The following is a 27453-nucleotide window of genomic DNA, read 5'->3' on the forward strand; positions in this document are numbered from 1 at the left end:
GAGCCCTCAGCGAGATGGGCTGTGAGGACATCTCTGAGCTGTGAGAGCTGTAACTCGGCGGTCACTTACAACGCGTTCTGTGGGGAAGAGCAGATGCTCTAGCGGACAGACGCCCCGCTTTCTGGTGTGGGGCCTGCCGAGGACCACAGCACAGAACGTGCCTGATGAGGGTAATGGGCGTCAGGAGAATGAGGGCCCAGGAGGCCGCCGGGGGCCTCTCGCTGCGGGTCATGTGGTGGTCATTGGTGAGAAGACGCGGCAAGGTGGGGGGTGCCCCGGCCGTCAGGACACCCCAGGAGATGCCCCGCACGACTAACTCACGTCTCCGTGCCGTGCCTCCAGAACGCTGTGCCACGTTCCAACATCTGGGTCTGGGTCCAGGTGCCGGCGGCTTCCAGAGGCTAAGCCGCCCCCAGGGCTGGACCCCACTGTCCTTGAGAGTCCCCGTTTCTGTTCCCTCTGCGGGCACAGTCCCACCTGGCGGGACCCCAGGCCCACAGTCCCGGCTTGTCACTCCGCCTGCCAACCCCCCCACCCCAGGGGCTAGCGAGGCTCCTGCGCATCAGGCTCTGCGGGGCTGTTTCTCGGGGGTGGGGGGCGCTGCTGCCTGGACAAGCAAACCCTGAGGGGCACTGAGGAGAGACAGAATGACTCAGCTCAGCAAGTGCTGCAGCTGCTGAGACAAGGGACAGGGCTGGGGCCCTGGGGGGGGGGGCTGTCCTGTGGGGGAAGGGGCCGGGAGGAGGACACTGGCCTTGGGACCGGCAGGAGGCAGGGCTGGGCTGTGGGTATGCAGGCACGATGCCAGCAGGGAGCCGGGGCAAATCCGGGAGAACCTCTAAAGATCAGCACCAGAGGGGACAGGGACAGGGACACGAGATTAGCCCCTGCCTGGAGCCCCTCCCGCCAGCTCAGGTCACTCAGCTCAGCTCAGAGAGGGTGATGGATGGTTTCTGTCTCCCTTCACGCCACTCCCCTGCACCTCTGGCCAGGATTGCCAGCGCTGGTGACTCTGCTGGGGCCCTGGGCAGGCCAGGCCAAGGGCTTGGCACTGGGCAGGCCTGGGGGAGGCCCCAGTGCATGGGGCAGAAAGCAGAGGCTTTAGGAACAAAGTCCAGGGACTGAGGGAGGAGGCTGCCGCCCTGTTTTCCCTTAGCTGGGGGTCACTCCATAGCTCTCCCATGGCCCTGCTAGGCAGCTCATGGTGGGCAAGCCACCCTCAGTCCCTGCTGCCTGGGGCCAGTCTGTCCAGAACCTGCGTCTTTGAAGGGGACACTTAGAGGGGAGAGCCCTGGGTCAGGAAGGAATCAGCACATGGGGTCAGCACGCAGGCCCACGGAGCTGATTCACCCCCGCCCCCCAAGGATATCTGTCTTCATCAGAGGCTCTGTGGTCTGGAGCAGGTGAGTTGGCTGGGCTGGGAGGGATGGTCTGCGGGGGGGGGGGGGGGACCCAAACTGTCACCCTTTAAATTCCAAATCAAAGTCCTGCCTGCAGAGCCCTTTGTTCTGCCTTGTGCAGAATGGGTTTCCGAAAGTGGCTTCCAACTCCACTTAGAAAGCGCAGAGCACACAGCCCAGGAGTCGAGGCTGGAAGAAGACAGGGCAGAGGCCCCCTTTCTCACTGTGCTCCCTGACTCGGCTGTGCAGCATGGGGCCGCGCGCCCTCTGCGCCCTCTCTGGGTCCCTCCCTGCCCCTGTGTACAAGCACTGTCCCAGCAGGCTCCAGCCCAGACTGATCCTCCTGCCACTGCCTGGGAGTGACCCCGGAAGACCCCACTCCCCACAATACGGCCTGCCCTTCAGAAGGTGCCCTCTGTGCACCCCAGCGCCCGGCACCTCTCCCCAGGCTACCCCGAGGGGCCCCTTCTCCCCGGGTGGCTCCCTGCTCACCCAGGCATCCCCTCAGGGCACCTCCTCCAGAGGCCTCCCGCCTGTCCATACGGAGCCCCCTGGGCACACGGGGACATGCTCACACCTGGAATGTCCCCAGCAGTCCTGGAGCTGACTCAAACTCCAACAAGCTGGTCCCTGGTGGCGTCCCCAGGGCCCAGAAGGCATTTGGGGCATGCTTGGCACCTGCGTGGAGCAGATAGGCAGCCTCTGGCTAGTCCCCCCCTGGGGCCGGCAGGGGTGGCCTGGCATTTCTGCGCCCAAGTCAGCCCTGCCCAACTCTGGAGTGGGGGGGCTGCACAGGCCTGTAGGTGCAGAGGCTCCTTGTGGGGGCCCCTACAGTGATGGGGGACCCTGCTGACCCTGAGCGGTGGTCATGTTGAGATCCCAGAAGCCTCCCCGTGAAGCCTCTCACTCTCCAAAGGAGGATTGGGGTCTGCTGGAACCCCCAGCCATACAGGGAACAGGTGCTCCCTGGACCCTAGGCCTCCCCTAGGGCTCCCTGGGCCTGGATCCTTAGCCCGGCCCAAGCGGGGGCGGTGAGGCGCAGCGAGCTCCCGGCGGCTGCCTGACTCCGCCCGGACTCCCCTCTGCCTGCTCCCGGCGCCAGGAGCCCGCCGCTGGAGGGCGAGGAGGAGCGGCGCCACCGCCGCCCCGACAGTCCCCGGCGGCGCCAGGGGTGGCGGCCACGGCGCAGGTCCGAGCGGGGCGGGGCGGTGCACGGGCTCTGGGCGAGAGGCGGGAGGTGGGGGGGGGCGGGGCCTGGCGGCGTCCGGGTCGTCAGGACAACCCAACCACCCGCCCATCTCCTGCGCCCAGCCAGGCGCAGCGAGCCCGGCTCAGGGGACCTGCTGGTCCTGCCAGGCGGGGCTGGGCCCAGGCGGGGTCACCGCAACAGGCCCGCCCTGGGGGCTCTGCCAGTTACGGGGTCCCGAGCCAGGTGCGGGATGCGCAAAGGCTCGGCACGGTCGAGTTCTGCCCGGCTGGAGGCGCGCGGGAGCACAGGGCCGCGGGAGGGGTCCCGGGTGGGGCCCACGTCCGCTGGGCGCCTGCACCTCCCATTCCCCCAGCCGGCCAGCTGCGCGCGTGGGGAGCCGCGCTCTCGCCCGGGAAAGACGGTCCTTTCCGCTGGGAACGCCCCGTGGGGCCCCTGCCTCTCTGGGCGCGGCGAGGTCGCAGAGAACCCTCTGTTTCCCCAGCGGCCCGGGGGCGCGCGACGGAGACCTGCGGACGGATCCCCCTCCCCAACGCCGTCGCGGGTCGCCCTCAGGCGCACAGGCAGCCCTGAGCCAGGCACGCGCCCTCTGGGCACCAGGGGCGGCGCCTAGAACGCGAGGGTCGCCAGGTGCCCCCTCCGCAGGGCGCCTGCCCGTGTCCCCTCGGCTCCCGCGTCTCCTCGGCCCGGCCCGACCGGCTTCCTGCTGGCGTCGCCGGGACTTCCTCCCCGCCGTGCCGGGTGGCCACCGGGCGCCTGACTCGAGGCGGGGGGCGCGGGGCCGCGGGGGGCGGACGGCCGGGCAGGGCCGTGAGTGGGGGTGGGGGCTGGCCCCGGAGCGGGGGTCCTGAGCTCCGGCCCGTACGTCCTCTGGGCGGGCGCTCGCGACCGCGGGGCCCCGGGGAGGGCGCAGCCCGGCCCCGTCCCGGGGGTCCGCAGTGCGCTTCCGCGCCGCCTCCGAGGCGCCCGGTTGCGGCCCGTGTCCGCGGGCGGGGGTGCCCCGCGCGCCCCTCCCGCCGCCCCAGCCCGCTCGCGGTGGCCGCCCCGAGCGGAGCTTTGTGACGTCAGGCGGCCGGCGGGCGGCGTCACGCGCGGGCTGACCCGGCGGCGGCGGCGGGGCGGGGGCGGGGGCGCGCGGGCCGGGACGCGGCGGGAGCATGGAGCCGCGGGCCGGCTGCCGGCTGCCGGTGCGGGTGGAGCAGGTCGTCAACGGCGCGCTGCTGGTCACCGTGAGCTGCGGCGGGCGCAGCTTCGCCGGGATCCTGCTGGACTGCACGAAAAAGTGAGCGGGGGCGGGGGCGCGGGCCCCGGGGCGCCCCGAGTCTCCCGGGACGCCGCCGCCCCCGCCCCGCCGGCGGGGCCCAGGGCCCGGACCGGCTCCAGGGCGGGGGCGGCGCGGCGCCGGCGCCCGCTTTCGGTTTCCCGAGCGCGGGGCCCCGGGGCGCGCGAGCGCGGCCGCCACTCGGGGGGCCAAAGTGGCTCTCAAAGTCGCCGCGACTCGCGGGCGGGAGCGGCGGTGGGCGCCGAGGGGGGCCCGGCGCGGGGCGCGCAGCCCGTGTCCCCGCGCCGCCGCCGCGTGCCGCCGGCCGCCGAACTCCGCACGTCTGCCATAATTAACGCACTTTTCTTTGTTCAGACGCACTGTTGAATCCGGCTGTTTTCAGAATTGTCATCGGCTGGGGGGCGGCGGGGCAGTGGGCGCAGATGCGCACGGGACCTGCCCTGCCAGCCCCTCGGAGCGGGGGTGCCCTGCCCAGTGCCCCGCCCCTCCCCCCGGGGCTCCTGGGAGGCACTCGGGGCTCCGGGTTGCTGGCGAGCAGTTGTGTCCGGCGGTGCGATTTGAAAACAGTGTTGGGGGGGAGCCTCTGGCTGCGGAGGAGTGAAAACACGCAGGCGGGGGTGCTGGGTAGGGGGCGGCGGCTGGAGCCCCGCTTTCTGGGGCCGAAGGGGGTCCCCCGCAGGCCTAGGGGCACACCACCCCGGTTCGCACCTGTGCGCCCGCTGCAGGGACTCAGCCGCAGGAAGAGTCTCCTGGATACAGTGTCACATGGTAGTGAGCTGTCGCACAGATAAATGATTAGGCATTAATCAGACACTAATGTCTTGGCGCTCCTGCTGGGCCCTATCTCCAGGCTGCCCAGAATAAATGGGTCCCTTTGCAGAGGCCCAACTTTTTCCCTGGTGGGGCCCAGATTTTGTTGCAGTCGCGTGGCGGTGGCAGGAGACCATCACTCTTCACCCGGTGCCCCGCTGGCGCTATCTCTTCGTTATATGTGCCAGAAGCCATTTATGCCAACGTCACATGATTTAACATACGGCCTCCCTGGGTGACTGTGGCCCCGCTCAGCCCTGGCTGCCACCGAGAGTGCTTGGGGGCCCGAGGGGCGGGAGTGGGGGGCTGCAGCAGAGCCACCTGAAAGCTGCCCAGCCTGTGCCCTGTGGTGGCCAAGGTCTGCTGCACTGACGGCCACCTCCTACCCCCTCAGGCAGGATGGCCAGCCTGGGCCTGTTCCCACTACTGGGTCTGTGTGGGGCTGTGCCTGGCTGGGCCTGTCCTTCTCTTCAGAGAGGGGCAGCTGCACCAGAGGACCCCCTCCGTTTTCTGGGCTCCCCAACTCAGGAAAGGAAGGCTGTGGGCCCCACTGACTCGTTGGGGGGGACTGTGTGTAGAGGAGGCGGTCTGGCCTCCGGCTGCCACCCTCTGCCCAGGCTGGGGCCAACCTGGTTGGGAGACCAGTGCTCCCCTGGTGGAAGGAAGCCCACCAGGCTGGGATCCCCAGCACGGGAACGGGCAGCCATAGACTCCAGGGCGTCAGCCCTGCCACGGCCGCACTCAGCAGTACCGGCAGCCACCCCCAGAACCCGGGCCTTGCCGGGTGCCATTCTGCTCCCTGCTGCCTCCTGCTGTGCCCCTGCACCCCCAGCCCACAGCTGTGCCCCTGGCACCCCCAGCCCACGGCGCCTCGGTCCCCACGCGGCCCCGGCTGCCCTCGTCCCCCTACTCAGCACCCTGGCTTCCCCCTGGCTTCTGTCCTCGGCCCACAGCGTTAGAGCTCGAGCCTCTGCTTCCAGCGCACTCATCCCGCCGGGTCTTTCGGCAGCTTGCGGCCTGGCCTGGCTGTGCCGGGAGGTGGGGGCCTAGAGCTGCAGGGTCCTCGCCCTCCCAAGGCCAGTTGCTCCTCAGTGCCTCCCCCCATCTGTGACAGTAGCAGGCCAGTCCCTCAGTGGGGGCCCCATCCCAGGTGTGGGCGCTGCGCAGCCGGGCCGGGCAGCTGGGGGCCGCGGCTGGGAGCCTGTGGGTCCCGGTGCAGTGGGGTTGGGCCGAGTGTGTTCAGGGCGGCCCGGCCACAGCTGTCAGTGTCCCCACGGTGCACGGCCAGCCACGTGCCAGTAACTCGTTTATCAGCGGCCTCCAGCGCTGGTGTGCGACCTGGGGAATGGGGGGCCCCACAGGGCGGTGAATCATTGCCGGCGTCCCCGGCAGGGACGGAGCAGTCCCAGGGGAGGGGCCCTTCGCCAGGTCCCGGTCTCTCTCCTGGAGCAGGGCCCAGCAAGCAGGGTGACTCATGGGCCTTTGGGACGTGGCTTCCCCCCCCCTGGCACCCTGGGAGGTGGGTTCTCCTCCCAGAGGAGCTCCCAGAGGCCCCCGAGGAGTCGGCAAGCGTGTGGAGCTGCCGTGCCGGGGCCAGCCTCCTCCCGCCCGAGGCTGGATCCTGTGGCCAAGCTGCTTTGTGATCGGAAGGAAGACCCCCCACGGACCCTCATGCACCCCCCCCCGCCCCGCGCTCACCGACTCCCCACTGTGCACCCGGGCTGAGTGCCAACATCCCACTCGGCAGGGTCCGTCCAGGCTCCCCACAGGCCGTGATTCTTTCTGGGGCAGTAAGGGTACAGGTGACCCAGGCCCGCCTGGAACCCACAGGCTCCGACTTCCAGGCCGGGGGCAGGGTGGGTGTAGGCATCATTTTGTAGGTGGTTTGGGGGAGCACCTCTGGTGGAGCACCCTCCCCAGGGGAGGTGGCCGTGGCCGAGGCAGAGGCCCAGAGTGGTGAGGGAAGGTCGCCTGGACAGCAGCAGTGAGGACGAACCGCCCATCGGGCCTGGCCTGCCCCAAGGCCCCAGCCTTCACGTGGGGGCTGGTGTTTGTCAGAAGCGCCTAGCTGTGAGTCACCTAGGGCGCTATTAGCGTGCGGGGCTCCTGAGCCTCTGTGACCCACACCCCACCCCGTGTGGCTGGGACCCCAGTGTCTGTGGGCAGCCAGTCAAGGGTCCCAGCAGGCCGGTCCTTGGGCAGCACGGCGCCCTCATTCCGTCCTGGGCACACTGCCGCTGGTGGCCGGTCCTGGGACGGGTCACTGGGCAGATGTGGACGGACACTGGGCATAGCTTCCCCGTCCTCAGGGAGCCCTGGGGACGGAGAGCAGGTGCCCGGGATGGCGGAGGGTGGCTTGATCTGCAGCAGGCAGGCAGCCGCCACACAGGGGACCTGGCCAGTATGAAGGTGATGAGGGGTGTGGACCGGGGGAGCCCCCGGAGGGCAGGAGGGGGGGAAGGCAGTTGCTGGTGGTGGCCAACCTTTCTGAGTCCAGGACACAGGTCAGGGCGAGGGGCAGATGTGCTAGCCTGGCCCCCTAGCTTGCCCCAGAGACGCTGGCTCTACCTGGACGAGGGGCCATGCTGGTGTCCAGGCCATGACTTCCCCAGCTAACCCGTTTCCCCCAACTCCCGAGCAGAGGGGGCCCGGAGGCCCCGCAAGGCTGCCCTTCCTTTCCCACCGAGCCCGCTGCTGCCGTCCGTCGGGGCTGCAAGGGAGAGAGAGACCGCGGTGTAGTTTCTAAACCAACGTGCGGAACGCAGGGAGCCGGGCCGCCGAGTGGCTCTCGCTGTCCGGACTCCGGCCTGCCCGAGGCCGCAGGCTCCTGGCTCCAGCTGCCCCTGCAGGCACCTGGGCCGGCCCCCTGGGGTGTTTCTGGTCCTGAAGCCCCGTTTCTTCACCCCTTTACTGGACACCAGGGTAGCCTCTCCCCATGGGAGGATGAGGAAGGGAGGTCCAGGGTCAACGTGGAGCCGGCTGGGCTCAGAGGCGGCTGTCCGGCTCCACAGCCACTTGGGTCCCAAGTCTGCAGAGCAGGGAGGCCGCGGGGGAGGCCGGGAGCTCTGGCGGGCGGCCGGGCCGGCTCCTCCTGGCCGCAGGCCAGCTCAGGCCTGGGCTGCTCTGGGGCTTTGCTGAGCTGGTTGCATGGGTGAAACCTCGGCGGGGGGGCCGGTGAGCTGAGGCGGGCCGCGGGTCTCCTGCCAAGGACTGCGGGCCAGGCTGCTTCTCTGTGTCCCTGCGAATGGCCATGCTTTAGTCTCAGGCAAGTGCGGGCCCTCCGGGGAAGAACCACTCTGCTTTTGCATCTGACCCCTGTTCGCTAGCGTCTGCTGAGCTCTGGGTGTCCCCAGGCTTTCCTAGGAGCTGAGGCTATCTGCCCCTCCCCCAGCTCCCAAGGACGCCTTGCTGAGCTTTGTTTCAGGGTCCCCCAGTTTCCTGCACAGAGACCTTGGCCAACCTGGCCCCCCAATGCCTGGGGCTCCTCCCCCATACCTTTCTGTCCTTGGGCAGGGAGCCAGTGGGGGCTGGGGGACCCGTCAGCATGGTGGAGGGCAGGACCCTGGGGGGCCTGGCAGGCTGTCTCTCCGGCCCGCTCGGGCCAAGGCCCTGCGGTGTCACCTGTGGGCCGCTGCCAGGCCGACTGGGCCTCCTTCCCTTGGCACCAGCCCATGTCCACACAGCCTGGCCTCACTGAGGGGCTGGGTCCTGCGGGTGAACCGCCGGATGGCACCCCGCCTGGTTCTCCGGAATCCAGTGGAGGTCACCCCACGGGGCTGGGTGCTGAGTTCCCGCCCAGGAAGAGTGGCTCGTGCCTGGACGTGAGCTCAGATCCCGATGGTCTTGGGGCCCACGGGATCCCTTGGCTTCCTTCTGCCCTCTGTCCGTCCGTAAATAGGGAATGGCCATGCCGTGTGTGTGTGTCTGTCTGTCTGTCTGTCTCTCTGTCTCTGGGCACTGTGTAGGGTTCCACGGGCAGCGTGGGGAGGGAGCTGTTCCCGGGCTGCTGTTTACACACCGGGGCTGTGGGCGTGGCCTGGGCCAGGCCGCTCTGGGAAGGAAGTGTGGCTTTGTGCAGTGCTGGAGTCACGGGGCCTGCCCCTTGGTCCTCAGGGGGGGTGCCTTGTAACTGACCTCTGGAAACCCTCCCCTGCTCAAGACAGGAGCCCCCCATAGGCTGAGGGGCCCTGTACACAAGGGCAGAGACTCGCCTGCTCTCCAGTGCTCTGTGAAGCCAAACGTGGTACCCAGTTTGACCTGCTAGGGCAAGGAGGGGTCACTGCCTGACCTGGCCTGTGCCCAGGGCCATGCCTTACTGCCCTGGCTCAGGTCAGGGCCTGGATCTCTGTCCTAAACATTCAGGGACTCCCTGAGGGGTGTGTGTGCGTGTGTGTGTGTGTGTGTGTGTGTAATAAACGGGGGGGGGGGGAACCTCCCTGGACCCCAGCTTTGGGGCCTTCAGGGATAAGGTGACTTTCCACCCCTGCCCCCCACCGCCCCCCTCCTGCCCCAGCCCACCTGTAGGGGGAGGACGGCAGAGCCCCCAGGGTGGGCTCCTACAAAGGATGGTCCTGGGGGATGACAGGTTGGTCTGGGCGGAGGTGATGGGAAAGGGACTGCCCAGGGGTTTTGCTCCTGGGGTGCCCTGGACCCCAGCCTGGCAGGAGGGGTCTGCACCCGCACAGGCTTGGGCTGGGGGCAGGGGAGTCTCACCAGTGGGTATGGGCTGCTTCTGAACAGGGTGACAGCAAAGAAGCCTGGGGGTCCGTGCGGACAGACGAAGGGACGGGTGTGCGTGAACGTCCCCCTCGCGGTCTGCGTGCCTGCAAAGACGGGCGGGAAGTAGGCTTCTGGGCCTTGGGAACAGCTGTCCAGGTCCGAGCAGGGGAACAGCTGTCCAGGTCCGAGCAGGGTGGATCTTGCCGGGCACGTGGACCCCTTCTCATCTGTGGGACCCCCTTGGTCTAGGGACATGCTGACAGGGTGTCCTCTTGGGGGTCCCACAGCCTTCCCTGCAGCCCTCTCTCACGCCCACCAGGTGGCAGTTGGGGTGCTCTGTTCTCAGCCTCAGCTGGGGTACCCGTTGAGTGTCGGGCCTGGTGCGCCATCCATGCGCTCCCCGCGGGGCCGACACTGTCCCGTGAGGGGCTCCTGTGGGGCCTCCTGCACTGTGTGTCCTCAGTGTCACCCTCTGGCAGGGCACCACGGCCGCCCTCCCCTTTCCCCTCGGAAGCCCTTCCTAGGATTACACGGAGGGGATCCTGATACCCTAACAGCAAGGGGCAGTGAGCCTGCTGGCCCAGGAGCTCGGGGAGTGAACGCCTGTGTGTGTGTGCGTGTGTGTGTGCACACGCATGTGCCTTGGTGTGAGTGCTGGAGTTCAGCGCTCAGAATTCTTGGTTACTCTTGGACACCCGGCGGAAGAGCTGGGGGCTGTTTGGGTGCGGAGTCCAGCCACCGTTCTGGGGCTGAGGACTCGGGCTGAGGTTTGCGGATACACCTGCCTGTCACCACCACGGGTGGGGTGGGGGCAGCTTTGGGCGGGGTCTTAGCTCCCACAGCCGGACTCCGGCAGAGTCTCCTTCGTGGGCCACACAGCAGCTGTTCCGGGCCCGGCATCTGTGCGGCGCCTGTCCCAGCCGCCAGGGTGGGGCAGAATGGGGTGCGGTGGGGAATGGGGGGTGGCCACCAGGGTGATCCAAACACGAGCAAGGGGAAATCCTGACTTAGAAAACCGGTGGTGGCCACTGGGCCCTGGGGTCTGCGCACCCAGTGCCAGGTGAGGGCATGACCCTGGGGCCCCCTTTCCCACCCCTGGTCCCCGAGAGTCTGAGCCCACCCCGGTGTGGAAACCCTGCCGTGCTGGCTTCCCGTGGCAGCTGAGGTGCAGGAAGCCGTGTGCACACGTGGGCAGCATGCGTGGGGGGAGAGGACCCCGCTGCCACCGTGGTCCCCTGGGACGCAGCATAGACACCAGGTCCCCGTGGGACCACCTGGTCGTCCCAGGCCACAGGGCAGGTGAAGAGCCACGTGCCCAGAGGAGGGTAGCAAGGAGACGGCGGGAGCTGGGGGTTCCCCTCCCCACATGACCCTGCTGCTTCCCCGCTAACCCTCCCTCGTGGCTATAGGTTACCGGCCGCCTCCGGCCACACGAAGGGCAGGCTGCCCAGGGCCAGGCGGCCGTGGACCCGTGTTTGCCGGACTCTCTGGTCATGAAGAGAAGACGTGAACCCCTTGCCCATGAAGACTTTAGATTCGGGCACAGTCACAAGTAAATGGGAACCTGATGGGAAAGAAGAAAACCGTGGCTCCGGGCTTTAGCTGTGAGCTTGAATTAAACAACGGGGCGGCATTCGCACGCCATGTGCCCCCACATTTGTGAGTGCGCCGACTCCGTGGCTGTAAGGACCGTGGCGAGGCGAGGCCTCCGGGCTTTGAGCCCTGGCGCTTGGGGACTGTGCGGGTGCCGTGATGGCGCCTGGGGACTGTGTGGGTGCCGTGATGGCGTAGGCGGTCGGTCCCGCTGAGCTCGTTCTCCGGGAGAGCACCCGATGGGGAAACCGCCTGCAGACGGGACCACGGCAGCGTCCCTCCGTCGTCCCCACCCGGTCAGATCAAGGGCCGAGGGAGGGCCGAAGCCGTGTTCTGAGCCTCGTCCCCCGCGGCCTGGCCGAAGTCTGTGTTCGCGCTCCAAACATAACAGCTTTTGGGTAAAGCCATCTCACCGACGACATCACATTTATGGGAAAGTCACGCATGCTCACTCGCTGCCGTTTGGGCCGTTTTCTCACTATTTGGATGTTTTCCTGCGGCAGCGTGGGTCGCTGGGGAATTAGATGCTGCGACCCTCCCAGCACAAGGCCTCCGGGCTGGCCCTCTGCTCGGGGAAGGGCTCTGCGCACTGACTTTCAACAACAACCCGGCCCTCTCAGGTGCCCAGCGGTCTGCATGGGGGACATTGCGTGGTCCAGCACTTCCCGGGTGGTGAGAGCAGGCCTCTCGCCAGGCAGGTCCCGGCTGGGGAGCCCTGGGGCAGCTACCCTGCCCTTGGCCTTGGCTCTGGGTCTTCATGGGAGGGACGTGGGTCTCCTGCCCTCTCTCGCCCCCTTCCCGTGGATCACGTGGTCTTGTCGGTGCTGCTTGGTCTACTCCCCTCCTGGAGCTGGAGGTCCTGAGGGAAGGGCCGGAGGGTGCCAGACGGGAAGGGTGGTCCTTTGAGGTCATGCTGGGCAGGGGTGGAGTGGATGCCCCCCTCACGTGGGCAGTGGAGACTGCTGAGACCAGCTCAGCATTTAGGAGGGAGCGAACCCTCTCCTAGAGAGGGGCTCTGACTCCTGTCCGCTCTCCATGGCCACCACTGCAGCCTCCAACCCCAGAAACACACACACACACGCGCCCCACGGCAGCACCTGGGCCCATAGCGAGCCTGCTTGGGGGAGAAAAGAAGTGGGTGCACAAGGCCCATGACCCGGGGCCCAGTCAGGCCATGTGAGCACCCCGGACTCCCCAGACCCTGTCCTCAGCCGTCCAGGACCCGCGTGCCTGTGCCGGGTCTTGCGAGGCCTCCAGCTGCAAACCCGCGGGAGCCGAGTTGCGGATGTCCATGCCTGACAACCCCGAGAGGCGGCCCCCGTGTCGGCCCCCAGACCCCTTAGAAGACAGGCCTTCCCCTAGGATGCCCCACAGGGACACGTGGGGGTGTTTGCCCCTGTCCAGAGGCTGGAGGCAGCTGCAGGTGCTCGGGGCACCGGCTGGCACCCAGATCCTGCTGGGCCCCTGGGGGTGGGGCCTGGACGCAGCGGTGTCCTCACGGTCCTGACTGTCCCCTTCTGTCTCCCCACTGCCAGGTCCGGCCTCTTTGGCCTGCCCCCGTCGGCTCCGCTGCCACAGCCCGAGGACCCCCCTGTCAACGGCTGCAACGGCCCGGCCCCCCCAGAGCAGGACGGAGAGGCAATGCAGCTGGGGACGGGCCCTCCGCCAGCGCCCTGTGGGGACCAGGCCCCCGAGACCACGGGCCCCAAGCCACCCCCGCCTTTCGTGCCACCGTTCCCGCCGTACTTTGAGGGAGCCCCCTTCCCTCCCCCACTCTGGCTGAGAAGCACCTACCGGCAGTGGGTCCCGCAGCCGCCGCCCCGGGCCATCAAGAGGACCCGCCGGCGCCTGTCCCGGAACCGAGAGCCCGGCCGGCTGGCCCTGAGCCCCATCCGTCTGCGGCCGCGCCAAGTGCTCTGCGAGAAGTGCAAAAGCACCCTGAGCCCCCCTGAGGCCGGCCCCGGCCCCCCAGCGGCCCCTCAGCCGCGCCGCAGGGCGGGCAGCGTTCCCGGCCCCGACACAGAACCCCGCAAGCTCGCGGACCCTGAGGGCGGAGGGGACAGCGCGGCCAGCGCCACGAGGAGGAGCAAGAGAGAGAAGCGGGAGGAGGGCAAGGCCCGGGTGCCCCGGAGCCCGGCCATCAAGATCTCCTACAGCACGCCGCAGGGCACGGGCGAGGTGGTGGAGATCCCCTCGCGCGTGCACGGGTCCCTGGAGCCCTTCTGCCCCGCCCAGGCCCCACACGGGGGCGGCCAGGACCCCGCTGGCCCCCCCGCCTCCATCCCCAAGCTAAAGCTGACGCGTCCTGGACCCCCTGGCACCGGCCTGCCGCCCCCCAAGATCCGCTTGAAGCCCCGGCCCCGGGGGGCTGGGGAGCGGGAGCCCGTGTACCGGGCCGAGCTGGTGGAGGCACTCAACGGCCACGGGCGGGGCCCCCGGGCCGGCTCCCCCGCTCGCCTCGGCCACGGCTCTGCCGGTCGTGGGCCCGTGGACTCTTCTTCCGGAAGCTCCGGCGAGGACGAGGACTTCAAGCCGAGCGCCCAGGCTCAGCGCGGGCGAGAGGGCCTGGCTTTCCTTGCCACCTGCCCCGGGCGGGGGCCAGGGTGCGCCGGCGAGTCGGTGTGGAGCAGCGACAGTCCGGACGAGTCCAGATCGTCCAGCTCGGAAGTCACGTTCCCAGACACGTGTGACCTCTCGTCGGGCGACGGCGCGTCGGTGCGGTCCTCGTCCAAGGACCCGAGGCAGACGGTCCCGCCGCTCACGGTCCGGCTGCACACACAGAGCGTCTCCAAGTGCGTTACCGGGGACGGAAGGACGGTGGCCGTGGGGGACATCGTGTGGGGTAAGATTCACGGTTTCCCCTGGTGGCCAGCGCGTGTGCTTGACCTCAGTCTTAGCCAGAAGGAGGACGGGGCGCCCTCCTGGCAAGAAGCCAAGGTCTCGTGGTTTGGTTCCCCGACGACGTCGTTCTTGTCAACTTCGAAGCTCTCCCCGTTCTCGGAGTTTTTCAAACTGCGATTTAACCGTAAGAAGAAGGGAATGTACCGGAAGGCCATCACGGAGGCCGCCAACGCCGCGCAGCACGTGGCCCCAGAAATAAGGGAGCTCTTGACCCAGTTTGAGACCTAGGTCGGGCGACCAGGTGAGTGTGCGCCGGGCTGAGCCCTCTGGTGAGAGAAGTCCTGCCGGAGGCCGGTGTCACTCAGACTCCGGGCACGGAGGGAGGCTTCCGAAGCAGCAGGGTCCGAGCCCGTGCCCAGAGCGGCCTGGTGTGTGTGGCCTCAAAGATGCACTTGCCCGTGTGTCCGCCCCCGGAGAAAGGAGCGGGCTGTCAACGGCGTCTAGACGGAGGGGGGCGGGGGCGCAGGGGGCTTCCTCCCCCGGCCTCGCTCTGAGAGGACGCCCTGGAGCCGTGGCCCCTCCCCCTCCTGGTCCCAGCTGGGTCCTGACTCAGAACGAAGGAGGGTCCTGAGCTGCGGGCCCCGGACGCCACTGCCGTAGGGGCCCCAGCCCCCGACCCTGCCGGCCCGCCGGTGTGGGCGCTGCTCCGTGGGCGGGCACCTGGTTCCCGGGCTGGGGTGGCTGGGCGCTCTGGGCTCCCCAAGGAGGCTTCGGGCTCTGCCCCCGAGCCGGGGTCGTGCCCTTCGACCCCCTCCAGGAGAACTTTGTAGGATCTTCGGCCACAGGCCTTAGGAGGGTCCTCCTTGGGGCTGTCACCAGGCCAGGCAGCCTGTCTGTGGTCACCACGTGGGGGGGTCAGGAAGCTGCCACGGGGTAGAGGCGGCCTGCGTGAGCGTCCCCAGGCCCTGAGACGGTGCTGTGCCAAGCCGCCCACTCTGGGGCCTGCGCTGTGGGGGGTGTCCCGCAGGCCCCTGGCCCTGGTGGGCACCTCCCAGGGCCCACCCCCCTCCCTGGCCTCGTCATGGCAGGAGGTAGGTCCTGTGTAGGTGGCCTGGGCTGGACCAGAGGGTGTGTGTTGGGGTTCCCCCGTGGAGGTCAGGCCACTGCCATCTTGCTGACTCCATGTCCTCTAATGCCCACAGAAACAGAGGGGGGGCAGCGGGGCTGTGCCCAGAGCAGGGGTCCTCCACCACAGCTGGGCCTCTGCCTTGATTCCTGTGACCTTCAGCTGACCTTGTCCCGTCTGGTTCACCTGCCCCTCTCCCACGTCTGGCTCTGCAGTCCCCAGCTCGAGCCCTCAGGCCTCAGCGGGACTGGCGGGTGTGTGGCCAGGAGGCCTTTGTGGGGCGTCTGGCGAGCCCCTCGCTGCTGTGCCACACGGACTGGGGGGCCCGGATTGAGGGAGCAACGAGGAGGAGGAGGGCCCCTCGGCGGGATCAGGGCCTCGACCCCGAAAGTTTGTTCCCACCCCTCCCCCAACCTGCTTCCTGTGTCGGGGCGGTCACTGCCCTGAATGAGTCTCCAGGGTCCAGACGCAAACCTGCCCTCTCCGGAACCAGGCACAGCCCCTGGGAGCTCTGGGCCCTCAAGCTGGGGCATGGGCATGGCAGCCACCTGTTCACATCATGCCAGCGAGGGTCTAAAGTCGGGCACACTGTGGCGTGGGCACCTCGCATGGGGGAACGGGTCCAGAGAAAGGTCAGATGCGTCTTCCTTCTCCAGGCACGGCCTGGGGGGCTGGGGACCCTCTGTGGGGTCCTGCCGTCTGCGTGCCCTCTGCCGTGCCTGACCAGCCTCAGTGCTTTTGCCTTGGTCTGGGGTCAGTGTGGAGCCTGGGCACCTCTCCCGCTTGCCCCTGTCCTGGGAGCTGTGGGTCCCAGTCGGTGAGGTGAGCAGTCAGTCCCCGAGACTGACCTTCAGGTCCCTGGTCGCAGTCGGCGCTTCCTAGGGACAGCGAGCCGCCCCCCCCCCCACCCCCAGTGTGGCCTGGAGGACAGGGAGGCCCCACCCAGCCCTGGAGAATGTAGCCCAGTGTGCTCAGGGCTGGCTGTGTTTACTGGGAAGCAGAGGGAAACATCTGGCCAGACAGGTTTCACGGCTGCAGGGCTGCGCCCACAGACTGGCCTCCGCGCCCTCCCGGCCTGCCCCCTGCCTCCCTCCTCCTCTGGCTCTGCCTCTCTCTGTCTCTGTGTCTGTGTCTCTGTACGCGTCTGTGTCTTTCTCCAGCCCCAGCCACGGCGGCTGCTCCCAGGCTTCCCCAGCAGGGCACGGAGCTCTGGGGCGTAGGACGCTGAATCTTTTTAGCTCCAAAGCACGAAGTGGTTTTGCCTGATTGGCTTTTTACTTGCGTGTTTTGGGGGTGGAAGACTGTTCCGAGGGCCACGCCAGGGTGTTTAAGCCGCTGGCATTGGTGACTGGGGTCTCACCAAACCTGGTGACAGGTTTGCTTTCAAGGGTCCGTGACACTGTCTGGGGATGGGCCTCTGGCCTGCTCCTTGAAAGGGAAGCTGGGACCTGCCTTTGGTGGGGACGGGGGCCTGACCTGGGCCAGGTCAGGCCTGCAGGGTCCAGTGTGAGAGGCTGCCCCGCAGACCTTGTGTGCGATGCTGAGGGGTGTTCCGTGGTCGCTGGCCCCTGGGCTGCCCCTGGGAGGAGGGCTGTGTGGGCCTGGAGCTTGGGCAGGGAGACAGGCTGGGGACGCTCGGACTTCGGGCTGCGTCCAGCCCAACTGGTGTCGCAAGCAGCAGAGGACGTGCCCGGTGCTCCTCGGAGATGGGGGTATTTGCAGTATCCTCTAGGTCCATCAGGGGAGTCCCAGCGGACCCCGTGGGCCTAGGGCCCTCTCAGGGACATCGTGCCCAGCACCGTGTCCCAAGAGATTCCTCTGTCCCACCTTGCAGGGGGGCCAGAGGCTCGGCTGACCGGGGTGTCCACAAGGACTTTCTGGAGACGTGCCAAGCTAGCCCAGGACTTGGTGGCCAGGGCACTGGTGAGAGGCCAGCCAGGAGCCTGGCTGGGCTCTGGCGACAGGGCACAGTGGCTCTCAGCAGGGACTGCCCCCGAGCACCGGTCCACCCTGGGGAGACATAGACCTCCACCCGAGGAAGACCCTGACCTCTGGGGACAGACACAGGGCTGCCTGGCACTGGCCTGGCTGGTCGCCGGCTGTTCTCACCCCGGCAGCCCGGTGTCTCTGAGCCTCGTTTCCCTTGTCTGGGAAGGGACAGGTTGGGTGCTGAGTGAGGGGGATCTGTTGGTGGTGGCCTTTGGAGGCCACTGTGTCCTTTCTGGCTCAGTGGGGGCTGTTTTCACAGAAGCTCCTCCCGTGTCCCCCACAGGAAGGGAAGGTGGGAGGGTCCCAGGCTACATTTCTGGGGGGGGGGGGATGGGCTCCTGCTCCGGGGCTGGAGGGGGCGGGACCCCTCTCCCAACTTGGACCTTGAGGGGCTTGGCTGGTCAGAGGCCTGGTCTGAGGACCTCGTCCTATAGGCGGGGCCGAGACAGCCAAGATCATGGGGCCAGCCCCCCAAGCTGAAAGGTGATGGCGACTCCTGAGGGTGGCGGCCCGCCCCCGCGGGCTGAGAGCTCCACTAGATGGGGGACGGAGGGGGCACAGCACCGCTGCGGGCCTCCCCCTGTGAATCACAGCCCCCAAATTTGTGCATAATCACACACAGGAACGTGCTGAGAAGGGACGAGGGCCCCCCAGCGAGCATCTGGCGAGGAAGCTGACCTGGACTGGGGATCCGGGAAGGCTTCCTGGAAGAGGTGACATATGGCTGAGCGCGAACGGTGAGCTAATCATGAGCTAATAGGCTGCGGGTGAGTGTCTTAGACAGAAGGAGGGTGCGTGCCCAAGGCCTGTGGCCAGAGGAGGCCTGCACGTTCCAGGGTGGGGGTGGGGGAGGCCCCCACGGCAGCCTTGTCCTAAGAGCAAAGGGCACCATGGGGCAGGTTAGGCAGAGGGGTGAATGGCCTTATTTGGGCTGAAAAGACCGTAGGTGGAGTCAGGAGGTGAGGGTCAGCCGGAGGACAGAAGCCGAGGCCAGGATGGGGTGGCCGGCCAGGGACCCGGTGAGGACTGGGATCTGAGGCCCAGAACAGCCGAGCTGGCGGTGCTAGGTGTCAGCTCCAGGAACAGAGGGACCACTGCGGACCAGGGGGTCCCCGCTGGCTGGTGTCTGAGCACCTGAGTCCCGGCTGGGAGGAGTGTGGGCTGCGGTCAGGGATCCGAGGAAAGATCTAGGCCCCACAGAAGGGCCACTAGAACAAGGGAGGCTGTGGAGAGAGGCCGAGAGAGGTGGCCAAGACGTGAGTCCCAGAGGTCCCAGAGAGGGGGACCGGGCAGAAAGGCACGTGGGCCAAGGACTCGAGGGGGCAGTGGGTGCACATGGCCAGGAGGCGGCCCTGTGCAGGGAAGGGTGAGCAGTGGCGGAGCCGTTCCTGCGGTCACCGGGAGCGCGCCCCGAGGGGCTCAGTGTCCTGGGAGCGCTGATGGCCCTGTCTGTGAGGCCCTTAGAGCCTGGGGCCCTTCCTGGCAGAGCCGGGTGGCAGGCAGCTGTTGGCGGGGCTCTGCCGTGGTCTGGGACAGAGCTGTGGCACCTGCCCAGGGTGGGGTCAGGATGGCACCTTGGGCCCTCTTGGCCTCTTGGGCTAGGGTTTTGGGGGGCGGGTGCTTTTTGGGGTGACATGGCTGTCCCCTCCGCGGCGCCGGCGGGCCACTCCGGGACTAGACCTCGTGCCTCACTGAGCGTCACTGAGTGTCCTCGGGCTTAGCCTCACCCTCGCCTGTGGCTGCCGTCCCAAATGGCCACGCGGTAGCCGCTGGAAAGAACAGGAGTTTATCCTCACAGTTCTGGGGTCCGACCCCAAACAAGGTGGCAGCGGGGCTGTGCTCCCTCTGGAGGCTCCGGGGGAGGACCCGTCTAGCTCCCGGGGACTCCCAGGGCCCTGGGCTTGTGACCGCATCACCTCAGCCTCTGCTTCTGTGGTCACACGGCATCTCCTCCTCCTCAACGTCCTGCAGGGACCTCAGGATGACCACGTAGGTGACCCAGCGTGGCCACATCCTGGTGTCCCAGCGCACACACACCTGCAGCATGTTTCCAGCAAAGAGATGGTCCCCCGGTCCCGGGGTTGGGGCACCATTCACCCAGTCTCCTCCCGTCTGGTCAGCAGATGGGTTAGGGACCCGGGTGTCCACCCTGCACAGGCCCGCCTGCCTCCTCTGCGACGGGCCACCGAGCCTCAGGGCGGGGTCTGCGGACGGTGGGCTGGAGCCCGCTGGGGGTGTGCAGTGATGGAGGGACTTGCAGCAGAGGATGTGCCGCCCTGCTGGGAGGCGGTGCCCGTGAGCGATAGGTCCTGGCAGCACCTTGGGCCACTGGGCCATTTCTGCTCCACGGTGCTCATTTCTCCCCGGACCCGGAGCCCCCACCAGGAGAGCCGGCCTGAGCCCTGCCGGCGGAGCTGCCTGGCCTGCCGGGGCTGGGGGCCGAGGTGTCCCGCGCTCCTTGTGGGTTCTCCCTTTTCTCCCTTTTGAAACGGGGTCCTTGAGCGGCACGCCCCAAAATGGCTTTTCTCTTTCCCAACCCTAAAGGAAAAGGTACTTTGGCTCCTGAAGCTGGTGGCTCCGCTGACTCCCGGCGCTGCTTTCAGGAAACCTCGGTGAAGGTTGTAATTATTTTGTTCCCAAAGGAAACACAGGCCTGTAATTCCGAGACTGCTGTGGGAGCTCAGGCCTCGTCCCACCTCCCAGCCACCAGTGCCATCCCTGCCGCCGCCTCTGGGCAGGGCCCTGAGTGCCTGGGAGGGCCGGGCGGCCGGGCAGCCCGGCGGGGTACAGGTTGGCGAGGCGGGAGCCATGGCAGCGCGGTGCCCGGAAAGTCACGGGGCGCTTGGCAGCGGCTCCTCCAGGTCCCAGGCGTGGCCAGGGGTGGGGTGGGGCCGGGGGACTTCCCTGGGCGGAGGGGGACAGGGGGTGCCCAGGCAGGTGCTGCCCCTCCCGTGGTGAGGTGCCCAGTCTGGCAGAAGAGCCCGTTTTGCCCTGGTTTTCGTTGCTTCCATGCCCCGGCCCCACCCTGCTCTGCGGCACCCAGCACCCCCAGGTCCAGACCTGAACCCAGAGCCCCAGGGCACTCGAGGAAGGACCCACACTGCACCCCTGCGGAGGGAACCTGCAGGTGGCCCCTCCTTCCCACCGCGGCCCCATCCGTTCCTCAGCCAGCCTCTGGGGACACTCTGGCCGCGCGGTAACTTACGCGCCATCCTGCAGGACAGAGGCAGGACCAGTGTCCGAGCCGTGCCCAGGCCTCGCCAGAGGGACCCGTGAGCAAAGTCGTGGGCGTGGGCGTGGGCGTGTCACACAGGCTCGTGAGTCCCTTCCGTCCGCGCAAGCACTACCATGTTCGGTGTTGGCGCTGTGGCCCCCGGCAGGCAGCTCCGCGGCTCCCGTGTCGTCTCTGCAGGGGCCGTGCTCTGGGCCCGACGGGATTCCAGCTCGCGGTGGGCATCTCCCGCCTGGACCTGGGGTCGGGTCTCCCCCGGGGGGCCCCAAGCTTCCCCGCTGTTTCCGGGCCCTGTGTAGGCTTCGCCGGCAGCAGATCTGGGAATCTCTTGAGAACAGACCGTGACTGTGTGACTGATTCTTCTCATCCAGAATTTTTCCTTCTGTAACTTTCACATTTGCGTTTCTGCCTCTTACGCTGGAAGTCTTGGTTCTTCGTGAAACTCACGTAATCACAGTTGACCTCTGAACAACGTGGTCGGACCCGCGTGGGTCCACTTGTACACGGGCTTTTTCAAGAAATGCACGCCGGTACCGTGAATGTGTGCACAAGTCCATTTTTCTCTCCCTCTGGTTTTCTTAGTAACGTTTGCTTAGTCCAGCTGACTTGTGAGGGTACAGCGTGTGGCGCGCACAACCCACAGCACACGTGCCTGCGGCCGCGGCCACTCTGGTGCACGGCGGGCTGCTGGTGGTTACGTTTGGGGCCGTCAAAGTTATGCGTGGAATTTTGAGCGGGGGGAGGGTCACACTCTCATCCCCATTCGAGGGTCAACTGTGTGGACATTACCGTGTGTGTCGCGTGTTGAGTACTCGGTGAGTGTACGCTGTGTGACGCGTAGGATGCCAGCCACCTCCACGCAACACGTCACACTTCGTCATGTCAGAACAGCACTACTGCCGTGTCACCCGTGGGCGATTAGTGGGGACACGGCAGGCTTTCCTGTGGGTCTTCTTGTCTCTGGGGTCTAGCCCCTCGCGGGCTGAGGGCTCTGTCCGATGCCTCTTCCAAAGTCATCAGCAGATGCTCTGTCTGCTTGTTGGGACCTCAGAACAGCTAGTCCCGTTGATGTCAAGGTACTTGTCCCTTCTGTATTCCTGTCTTCTTACATTCTGGTGTGTGTTCCGTAATTCTGTGCACATTTCTGAGGGCCCCACATCAAGTCGATGTGACCAGGCCCATTTGGAGCACCCCACCCGGGCTGCGTGTCGGGTCAGGGCTGGCTGGTGCATGGGAGCAACATAAGCAGACGCACAGGTGTGGCCCCTCTCCCCACTGAGGCGGGAACGGTACCCAAGGCCCCTGCGCCTCGATTTCCCCCGATTAGTGGGGACACGGCAGGCTTTCCGCACGGAGAAGGTGCTCGTGGCCGCGTGCGGAGACCCCGTCCTTGTCTCGGCAGAGCCCGCCGGCACTCCGTACCTCTCACCAGCACCGTTCTGGACTCTGGGCTGTCCACGCTTTCCTGAGACCAGGCAGGCTGTGAGCTGGAGTGGGAGCAGGTCACCCGGCAGGAAGGTGCCTGCAGGCTTCGGGGGACCTGAGACTCTGACCTGACCCAGTGTTGGGGCTGCAGGCTCCAGGGCAGGGAGGCCCCCGAGAACGCAGTTTTTCCCTGGGTTCTGGCTCGTGGTCCTGGGTCGCCCGCCTCACTCCACACTTGCTGGCCGTCGCCTGTCCCTCAAGGTCATGGCTGTGTGTCCCCTCCTTGGGAAGTCTCTCCCAGAGCTCCCCATGCACGGCTGTGCCCGCCAAGCCCCACTCGACTCGCCCACCCCGCACCCTGTTCTGCGTGGGGCCTCCCCATCCAGTAAGTAAATTCCTGTGAGTTCACACCCTGGCGGCAGGTGTCCATGGCCCTGGGGGATGGGGCTGTGGCACCACAGATGGGGACACTGGTTCACTCCTGGGCTGTGCTCTGTACTGTGCACCCCGCATGCCAGGGCCACTGGGTGTCCCCTCTGGGCCTTGGAGACGAGAGCCAACTGCCTGACGTGTCCACGCACACTCAGCATGGGGACCCGGGAAGATGTTCTGAGCTATGGCTGGGGTGGGGAGGCAGCCTGGGAAGAGGGTCTGGGGCAGGGAGACCCAGAGGCAGGCTGGCCTCTCCCTGTGGCATCTCTGGACTGAGAACCTTGAGCCGGAGGCTCCCAGGCGCCTGGGCCTCTGGACCCAAACAAGGTTTGGGCTGCGTATCAACCTTCTGGATGTCCTGGGGAGACTTGACCTTCAACAACAGCCGTCCAGCCCCCCATTCCAGAGCACCTGCTCCTTCTGAAGCAGGCACTCCCGCGAGTCGTCCGCTTCCTCTGGGCATGACTGGCCTTGAGTCTGAAGGCCTCCCGTTGCGGTCTCTGAATTTCGGGGCGGAGACAGGGATGCACCCCACTTCCTGGCCTGGGGTCCCCTCTGCCTGGGCCAGGGTCTGCGATGCAGCATGGGTGTATGTGGCTACAAGAGCCATGGGGACCCAGCAGGGGATGTAGGGCCTGGTCCTGTAGAGCGGGGTGCCCGGGCCATGGCCAAGGTCTCAGAAGAGTTGAGGGTGTGGCCGTGCTTGGCCAAGAGCCCAGCTGGAGGGACAGGGCCAAGCGGCAGATCTGTGCGTGGCTCGTGGAAGGCCACGTGCTGGGGGGCTCTTGGGGCTGGACATGTGGTCACTGGTCCAAGATGTACAGCAGACACTGATGAGGGATGGCGTCACATGTGCTGGGTGCCTCTCTGGTTCCTGGGGACTCTGCACACACTCCGCAAGGATGGCGGACGTGGTCGATGCCCGGCCGGCGGCCGTAGGCCTTTGCCTAGCTCTGTCTGCAGTGTCTGTGGGTTCACACTCCTAGCGTGGCCGTGGCTCCCACCCCGCTGTGGGCAGAAGGCTGTGGTCGGGGATGCAGGCCGCCTTCATTCTGGTCTTCAGCGTGGAGAGCAGCACGTCGGGTCATTGTTCTGGGGCCTGGGTGCTGGCTGGCTGGCACCACGCTTCCTGCCCTGTGCCCCCATGGGACAGCCCTCCTGGTTACTCCCGTCTGCTCGGCGAGCCTCACCTGAGGACCCAGCCAGGCAAACAGAGCGGCCTGCACCGACCTTAACTGTGGGGCCCGTGGTGGTGGCCTCAGGGCCCTGTGGGCGACGCAGCTTCTGTGCGGTCTGCTGGGGCCATGAGGGGCAGACGGGGGGAGGGGGATCAGAGCGCTTGCGTGGCGAATACAGGAGCCGAGCCCTGCCCGGAGACCCCAGGGCAGCCTGTCGTCCCCAGAGCAGGTGGGGCGGCCTGCTGGCCAATAGGGCGTCCCTGCCCGGGAAGTCCCAGGAAAAACGAGCTCTTCTTGGTGCGTTTGCCCAGCCGGGCCTGTGTAGTGACCTTACCTTTCCCATTGTTTCCGAGTTGGGTGGGGTAGGAGGGACAGCGGGGGCTGGGGTGCTCTGGGGCGGGGTCCGGGCTAGCGGGTGCGGGAGGGAAAAAGAGAGTTGGCCACGGTCCTACTTATGCTTGGGGGCGGTGGCGGGGGCTCCTGGCTGGTCAGTGACTGCGGAGTGGGGGACCTGCCTGACCGTCTCCAGATTTCCAGGAACACCTACTCTTCTCCTGGAGGCCCCGCCAGCCCGGAGGGCTTCCAGGAGCCGCTGGCCGCCCCCGGCACACCCCCAGCGACAAGCAGCCTCCTCGGGTCACTGGAATCCGTGTTTCTCTTGCCGGGAGACGGGGTGCCCTGGCTGCCTCCCCTCGGGTCGACTGTGCGTTTTTCTAGGGAGGGCGGCTGATGGGTGTGCCGGACATGCCCAGAGATCGGTTGTGGAAGGGGCGTGGGCAGTTTTAATGACTCCGGGGGCTGAGTGGCATGGTGCCTGCTGGCCTTTGGTGGGAGACCCTGGAACACTCAGTGGAAAGGGGTGGCCATGGCATTCTGGTGGCGCTCGCCCCTTGCCCCCCAGGAGCTCCCCCGGGACGGGCGTGACCTGCCCCGACCCCGACGCCTCTCCTCATCCGCCCTGACCGCTTCTCCTCGGAGCTCCACCCCCGGGGTTGTGGATGGGTCGCAGAGCTGGAGCTGCCCGACCCCAGCTGGACCCTCCGGGAGCGGGAACAGCCTGCGGGAGGGGTCCCAGCTGCTCCCCTGCAGGGAGAGGTAAAGTGTTGGTGGGATCAGGAACGGCCGCGGTCCGGAGAGTGTCGCTTAGGAAGGGACCCCGGCTCCAGTCTGCGGAGACGGCCGTCCTCAGTGTCGGGCCAGAGTGGGGGTGGCTCGGGGAGGTGGGGGAGGCCATCCAGCTCCCCCGTCCAGTCCACGCACAGTGACCGTCACTCTCACCCAGCTTCCCCGCGGCTGCCCCCAGTGGACCCTACCCAGTGACAGAGGGCCACATTCTTCTGGGGGTCACTTCCTTGGGGACCAGTCAGGGCCTCTGCCTGGCCAGGGGACTGGCCGGGGGACTGTAGAGCCACCCTGGACGCCGCCAGCTTTCCCTGCAGGGCGTGTGATCAGGCCTGGCCTTGGGGGGGACTGCTTCCAGCAGAGGCACCTGTCACCTGGGGGCCCCTCACGGCTTGTGCTCAGCCTGTGGCCCAGCACGACGGTGGAGGCCTCGGCTTCCTGGGGCCCCTCCTCAGGTCTCCCAGAGACGGGGTTGCCTGCCTCAGGGACACCTCAGTGATCCCGGATGTCTGTCCTCAAGGACAGTGGGAGGGACTCTGTTTGGGACTGCCCGGTCTGTAGTGCTTTGTTCTGGCTGCCCTGGGGTGCTTGGGTGTGAGCCTGGACTCGAAGCTAGCGGAGCGACCTTGGGCAGCTCTGGAGCCCCTCTGAGCCTCAGCCCGTTGTCTGGAAGGTGGGGGGTGGAGGTGACCGCGTTCCCCGGGGCTATTGTCAACATGGTAATAAGCAGGGAAGCCGCCCCTGCCCCCACGTCATCGCTGTCCTCACGCTGCCTGTCCCCTCTCTGTGGCCGCTCCCTCCTCCCCCGGGCCTGCTGGTCCCACGCCCTGAAACCCTGGGGTTGGAGCACGGGCCTGGTCTGCTGCAGCCAAGGGGGCCTTGTTTGCTCCTTGGGATCCTGGCCGTTGTGGGTGGGGGGGAGGAGGAGGAGGAGGAGGTCGGGCTGTCCCTCCTCCCCCCGCTCCCTGAGGCCGCTCATGGGGTGGGGGGTCCCGGCTCTCTGCCCCCCGGGGTCTTTCCTGCACCCCCAGGAACCTGAAGGTGGGTCCAGGCCCGGATGGGCAGTGCTCCCCCGCCTCGGAGACACTGCGGGGGGCACCGTCCTCTGTGTCCACCCTGTCCCGAGCCAGCGGCCTTGCGCCGGGACGTCTGGGGAGGTCAGAGCCTTGTCCCCTGCACCCGGCCTCGTCCTTGGGGCTGCTTTGGGCTCCAGCTCCTCCCAGTCACCTCTTGGCTCCTACCCCCTATCTCCCTCCAGGCCGGGCCTCTGGGCAGATGCGGCGGGCACTGGGCTGGCCAGGGGACCTGACCCCTGCTGCCCTGGGCCAGCGTGAGGGAGCCCAGCGCCGCAGTGGAGCCGGGGGAGGCACGGGGGTTTCTCCGTGCGGCTCTGTCTCTGGGGTCTGTTCCGCGAAAACGGGCGAAGGCTCCGGCTCTGCTTGTGCGTGAGCGGAAGGCCCACGCAGAAGCTCCTCTCATTGGAGTTTTGTGTCGGTGTTTCGTGCTCGCAGACCGGAAGGTCCGCTAGTGACAGACGTTGTGTGATGAGAGAATCCGTCTTCGCAGTCCGAAATGACGCGCTTTCCTGACGTTTCTTATCCTGTGATGTTTCGATCGCGGCGCCGTCTGCCCCCAACCCTAGAGAGCTCCCCAAACCGGGAGGGCATGTCTCTCCAGCGACGTCCGTCGCATACCCTGATGGTAGCACGCTGGGGTCCTTCGAAGCTGTGAGCCCCAGGGCCGTGAGCACAGCCACTGGCTTCCCCAGCCTCCCGGGCCGTGAGCAGCAGGAAGGAGCTGGAACAGGGGCCCCCCCCGGACCCCTGTGTGGTGCACAGGGAGCCCCGTGGTCTGGGCTTTCAATGAGTCAATGATCCTGACCCTTTCTCTGGGAAATTCAGGGCCCCGGGGAGGGGACGGACTCGGATGGGGTGCAGGGCCGGGGTCCTGGCCAGGAGGCACTGCGGGCGCCAGAGAGCTGGGAGTGGTGAGGGCCACTGGGAGCTGCGGGTCCGTGGGCATCCCTGGCGAGGCACAGAGCCGAGGAATATGGCTCACACGGCCCGCGGTGGGTGCTGTGACCTGAAGCTGCGACCCTCGGGGGCCTGTCCCCAGTACTTGACCCCGACATGACCTCTCTCCTTTTCTGTTTCCCTCAAGGTCACGGACGGTGAAAGCACAGCGGGGCTGTCCGGAACTTCCGACTTTGGGGCGCCCTCCACGTCCCCCATTCCGTCGGAGGGACCCGCGTGCCTTCTGGCCGGCTGCGTGCGGAAACGTGCCCGGCCCGGGGGTCCGCCTGCCTGCGGTTCCCCAGAGAGAAGCAGGCGTGTCCCGCACAGGGGACGGCGCCCCCCGGGCACAGGCTGCTCTGTGGATGTATTTGTTCCCTCGTCAGACTCCGGGTGCTCTGGGCTGTGACGTTCCGGGAGCCCAGCCACAGCCTACGGCTGCCTGCGCAGCAGGGAGAGGCACCCCAGTGTCAGGGCTCGGGGCCGGGCCCAGCGCGGGGTCTCTGCGTCCTTGAGAACCGGGCAGCCTGCCTCCCCTACGTCCCTCCCAAAGCTGGGGTCCTGCCCGGTGCCCAGCACCTGCCCCGGGGCCGCGACCTGGCCCGCGTGTGTACCAACAGGCTCCGCCCTCCTTTCTGTCACTTTAAAGACCAAAAAGAGAAACCGAAAATGGCTTCTGCTCTTTGTTGAAACGTGAGCGAGAATGAAGGAAGGTCTGCGCAGAGGCTGTGCCCGGCCCTCCCGGGGGTGTCCAGGGGGTCGCGGAGGAGCCTGCGGAGCGACATGGCAGCTTTGAGGAGCGGGCGGCCCGGGGTGGCGGCGGGGTGCACCCCCTTCCCTGCTCCCTGCGGCTCCCCTGGTGGGGCAGCCTCGTGCTCCGGCCCCCAGGGACGCCTGCCGTCGTCCGGCTTACTCCAGCCGAGGGGCACCCCAGGGAAGACTGCAACAGCTTGGCCTGTCCCCCGCTTTACCGGAGCACACGGAGGGCCCGCGGCCCCAGCAGCCCGCTCAAGGCCAGGCTGGGACGTGTGCTGGCGGGGGGCATCTTTCCTCCCGGCTCCTGTGGTTCTGGCCTTGACTCTTCC

General features: G+C 67.3%; 2 protein-coding genes across 7 annotated transcripts; both read left to right on the top strand.

Moving 5' to 3' along the window:
* The first annotated feature begins 1135 nt into the window (after nucleotides 1-1135).
* Nucleotides 1136-27090, top strand: PWWP2B (PWWP domain containing 2B). 5 transcript variants are annotated; one of them, XM_032312258.1, is made up of 5 exons: nucleotides 3875-3889; nucleotides 10828-10970; nucleotides 12547-14153; nucleotides 17590-17704; nucleotides 26517-27090. In XM_032312258.1, the coding sequence occupies exons 2-3, from the start codon at nucleotides 10912-10914 to the stop codon at nucleotides 14138-14140; spliced, it is 1653 nt and encodes a 550-aa protein (XP_032168149.1). In that variant the 5' UTR covers nucleotides 3875-3889; nucleotides 10828-10911; the 3' UTR covers nucleotides 14141-14153; nucleotides 17590-17704; nucleotides 26517-27090. The 5 variants fall into 5 exon arrangements, with proteins under 5 accessions (XP_032168148.1, XP_032168150.1, XP_032168147.1 ...); XM_032312257.1 differs by lacking the exons at nucleotides 3875-3889; nucleotides 10828-10970 and adding an exon at nucleotides 1136-1403; XM_032312259.1 differs by lacking the exons at nucleotides 3875-3889; nucleotides 10828-10970 and adding an exon at nucleotides 2710-2832.
* Nucleotides 17711-24371, top strand: LOC116572864. 2 transcript variants are annotated; one of them, XM_032312261.1, is made up of 2 exons: nucleotides 17711-19828; nucleotides 20187-24371. In XM_032312261.1, the coding sequence occupies exon 2, from the start codon at nucleotides 22640-22642 to the stop codon at nucleotides 24194-24196; it is 1557 nt and encodes a 518-aa protein (XP_032168152.1). In that variant the 5' UTR covers nucleotides 17711-19828; nucleotides 20187-22639; the 3' UTR covers nucleotides 24197-24371. The 2 variants fall into 2 exon arrangements, with proteins under 2 accessions (XP_032168152.1, XP_032168153.1); XM_032312262.1 differs by lacking the exon at nucleotides 17711-19828 and having other exon boundaries at nucleotides 19980-21895; nucleotides 22932-24371.
* Nucleotides 27091-27453: the final 363 nt, after the last annotated feature.

This window comes from Mustela erminea, chromosome 14, assembly GCF_009829155.1.
Source record: "Mustela erminea isolate mMusErm1 chromosome 14, mMusErm1.Pri, whole genome shotgun sequence".
NCBI lineage: Eukaryota > Metazoa > Chordata > Mammalia > Carnivora > Mustelidae > Mustela > Mustela erminea.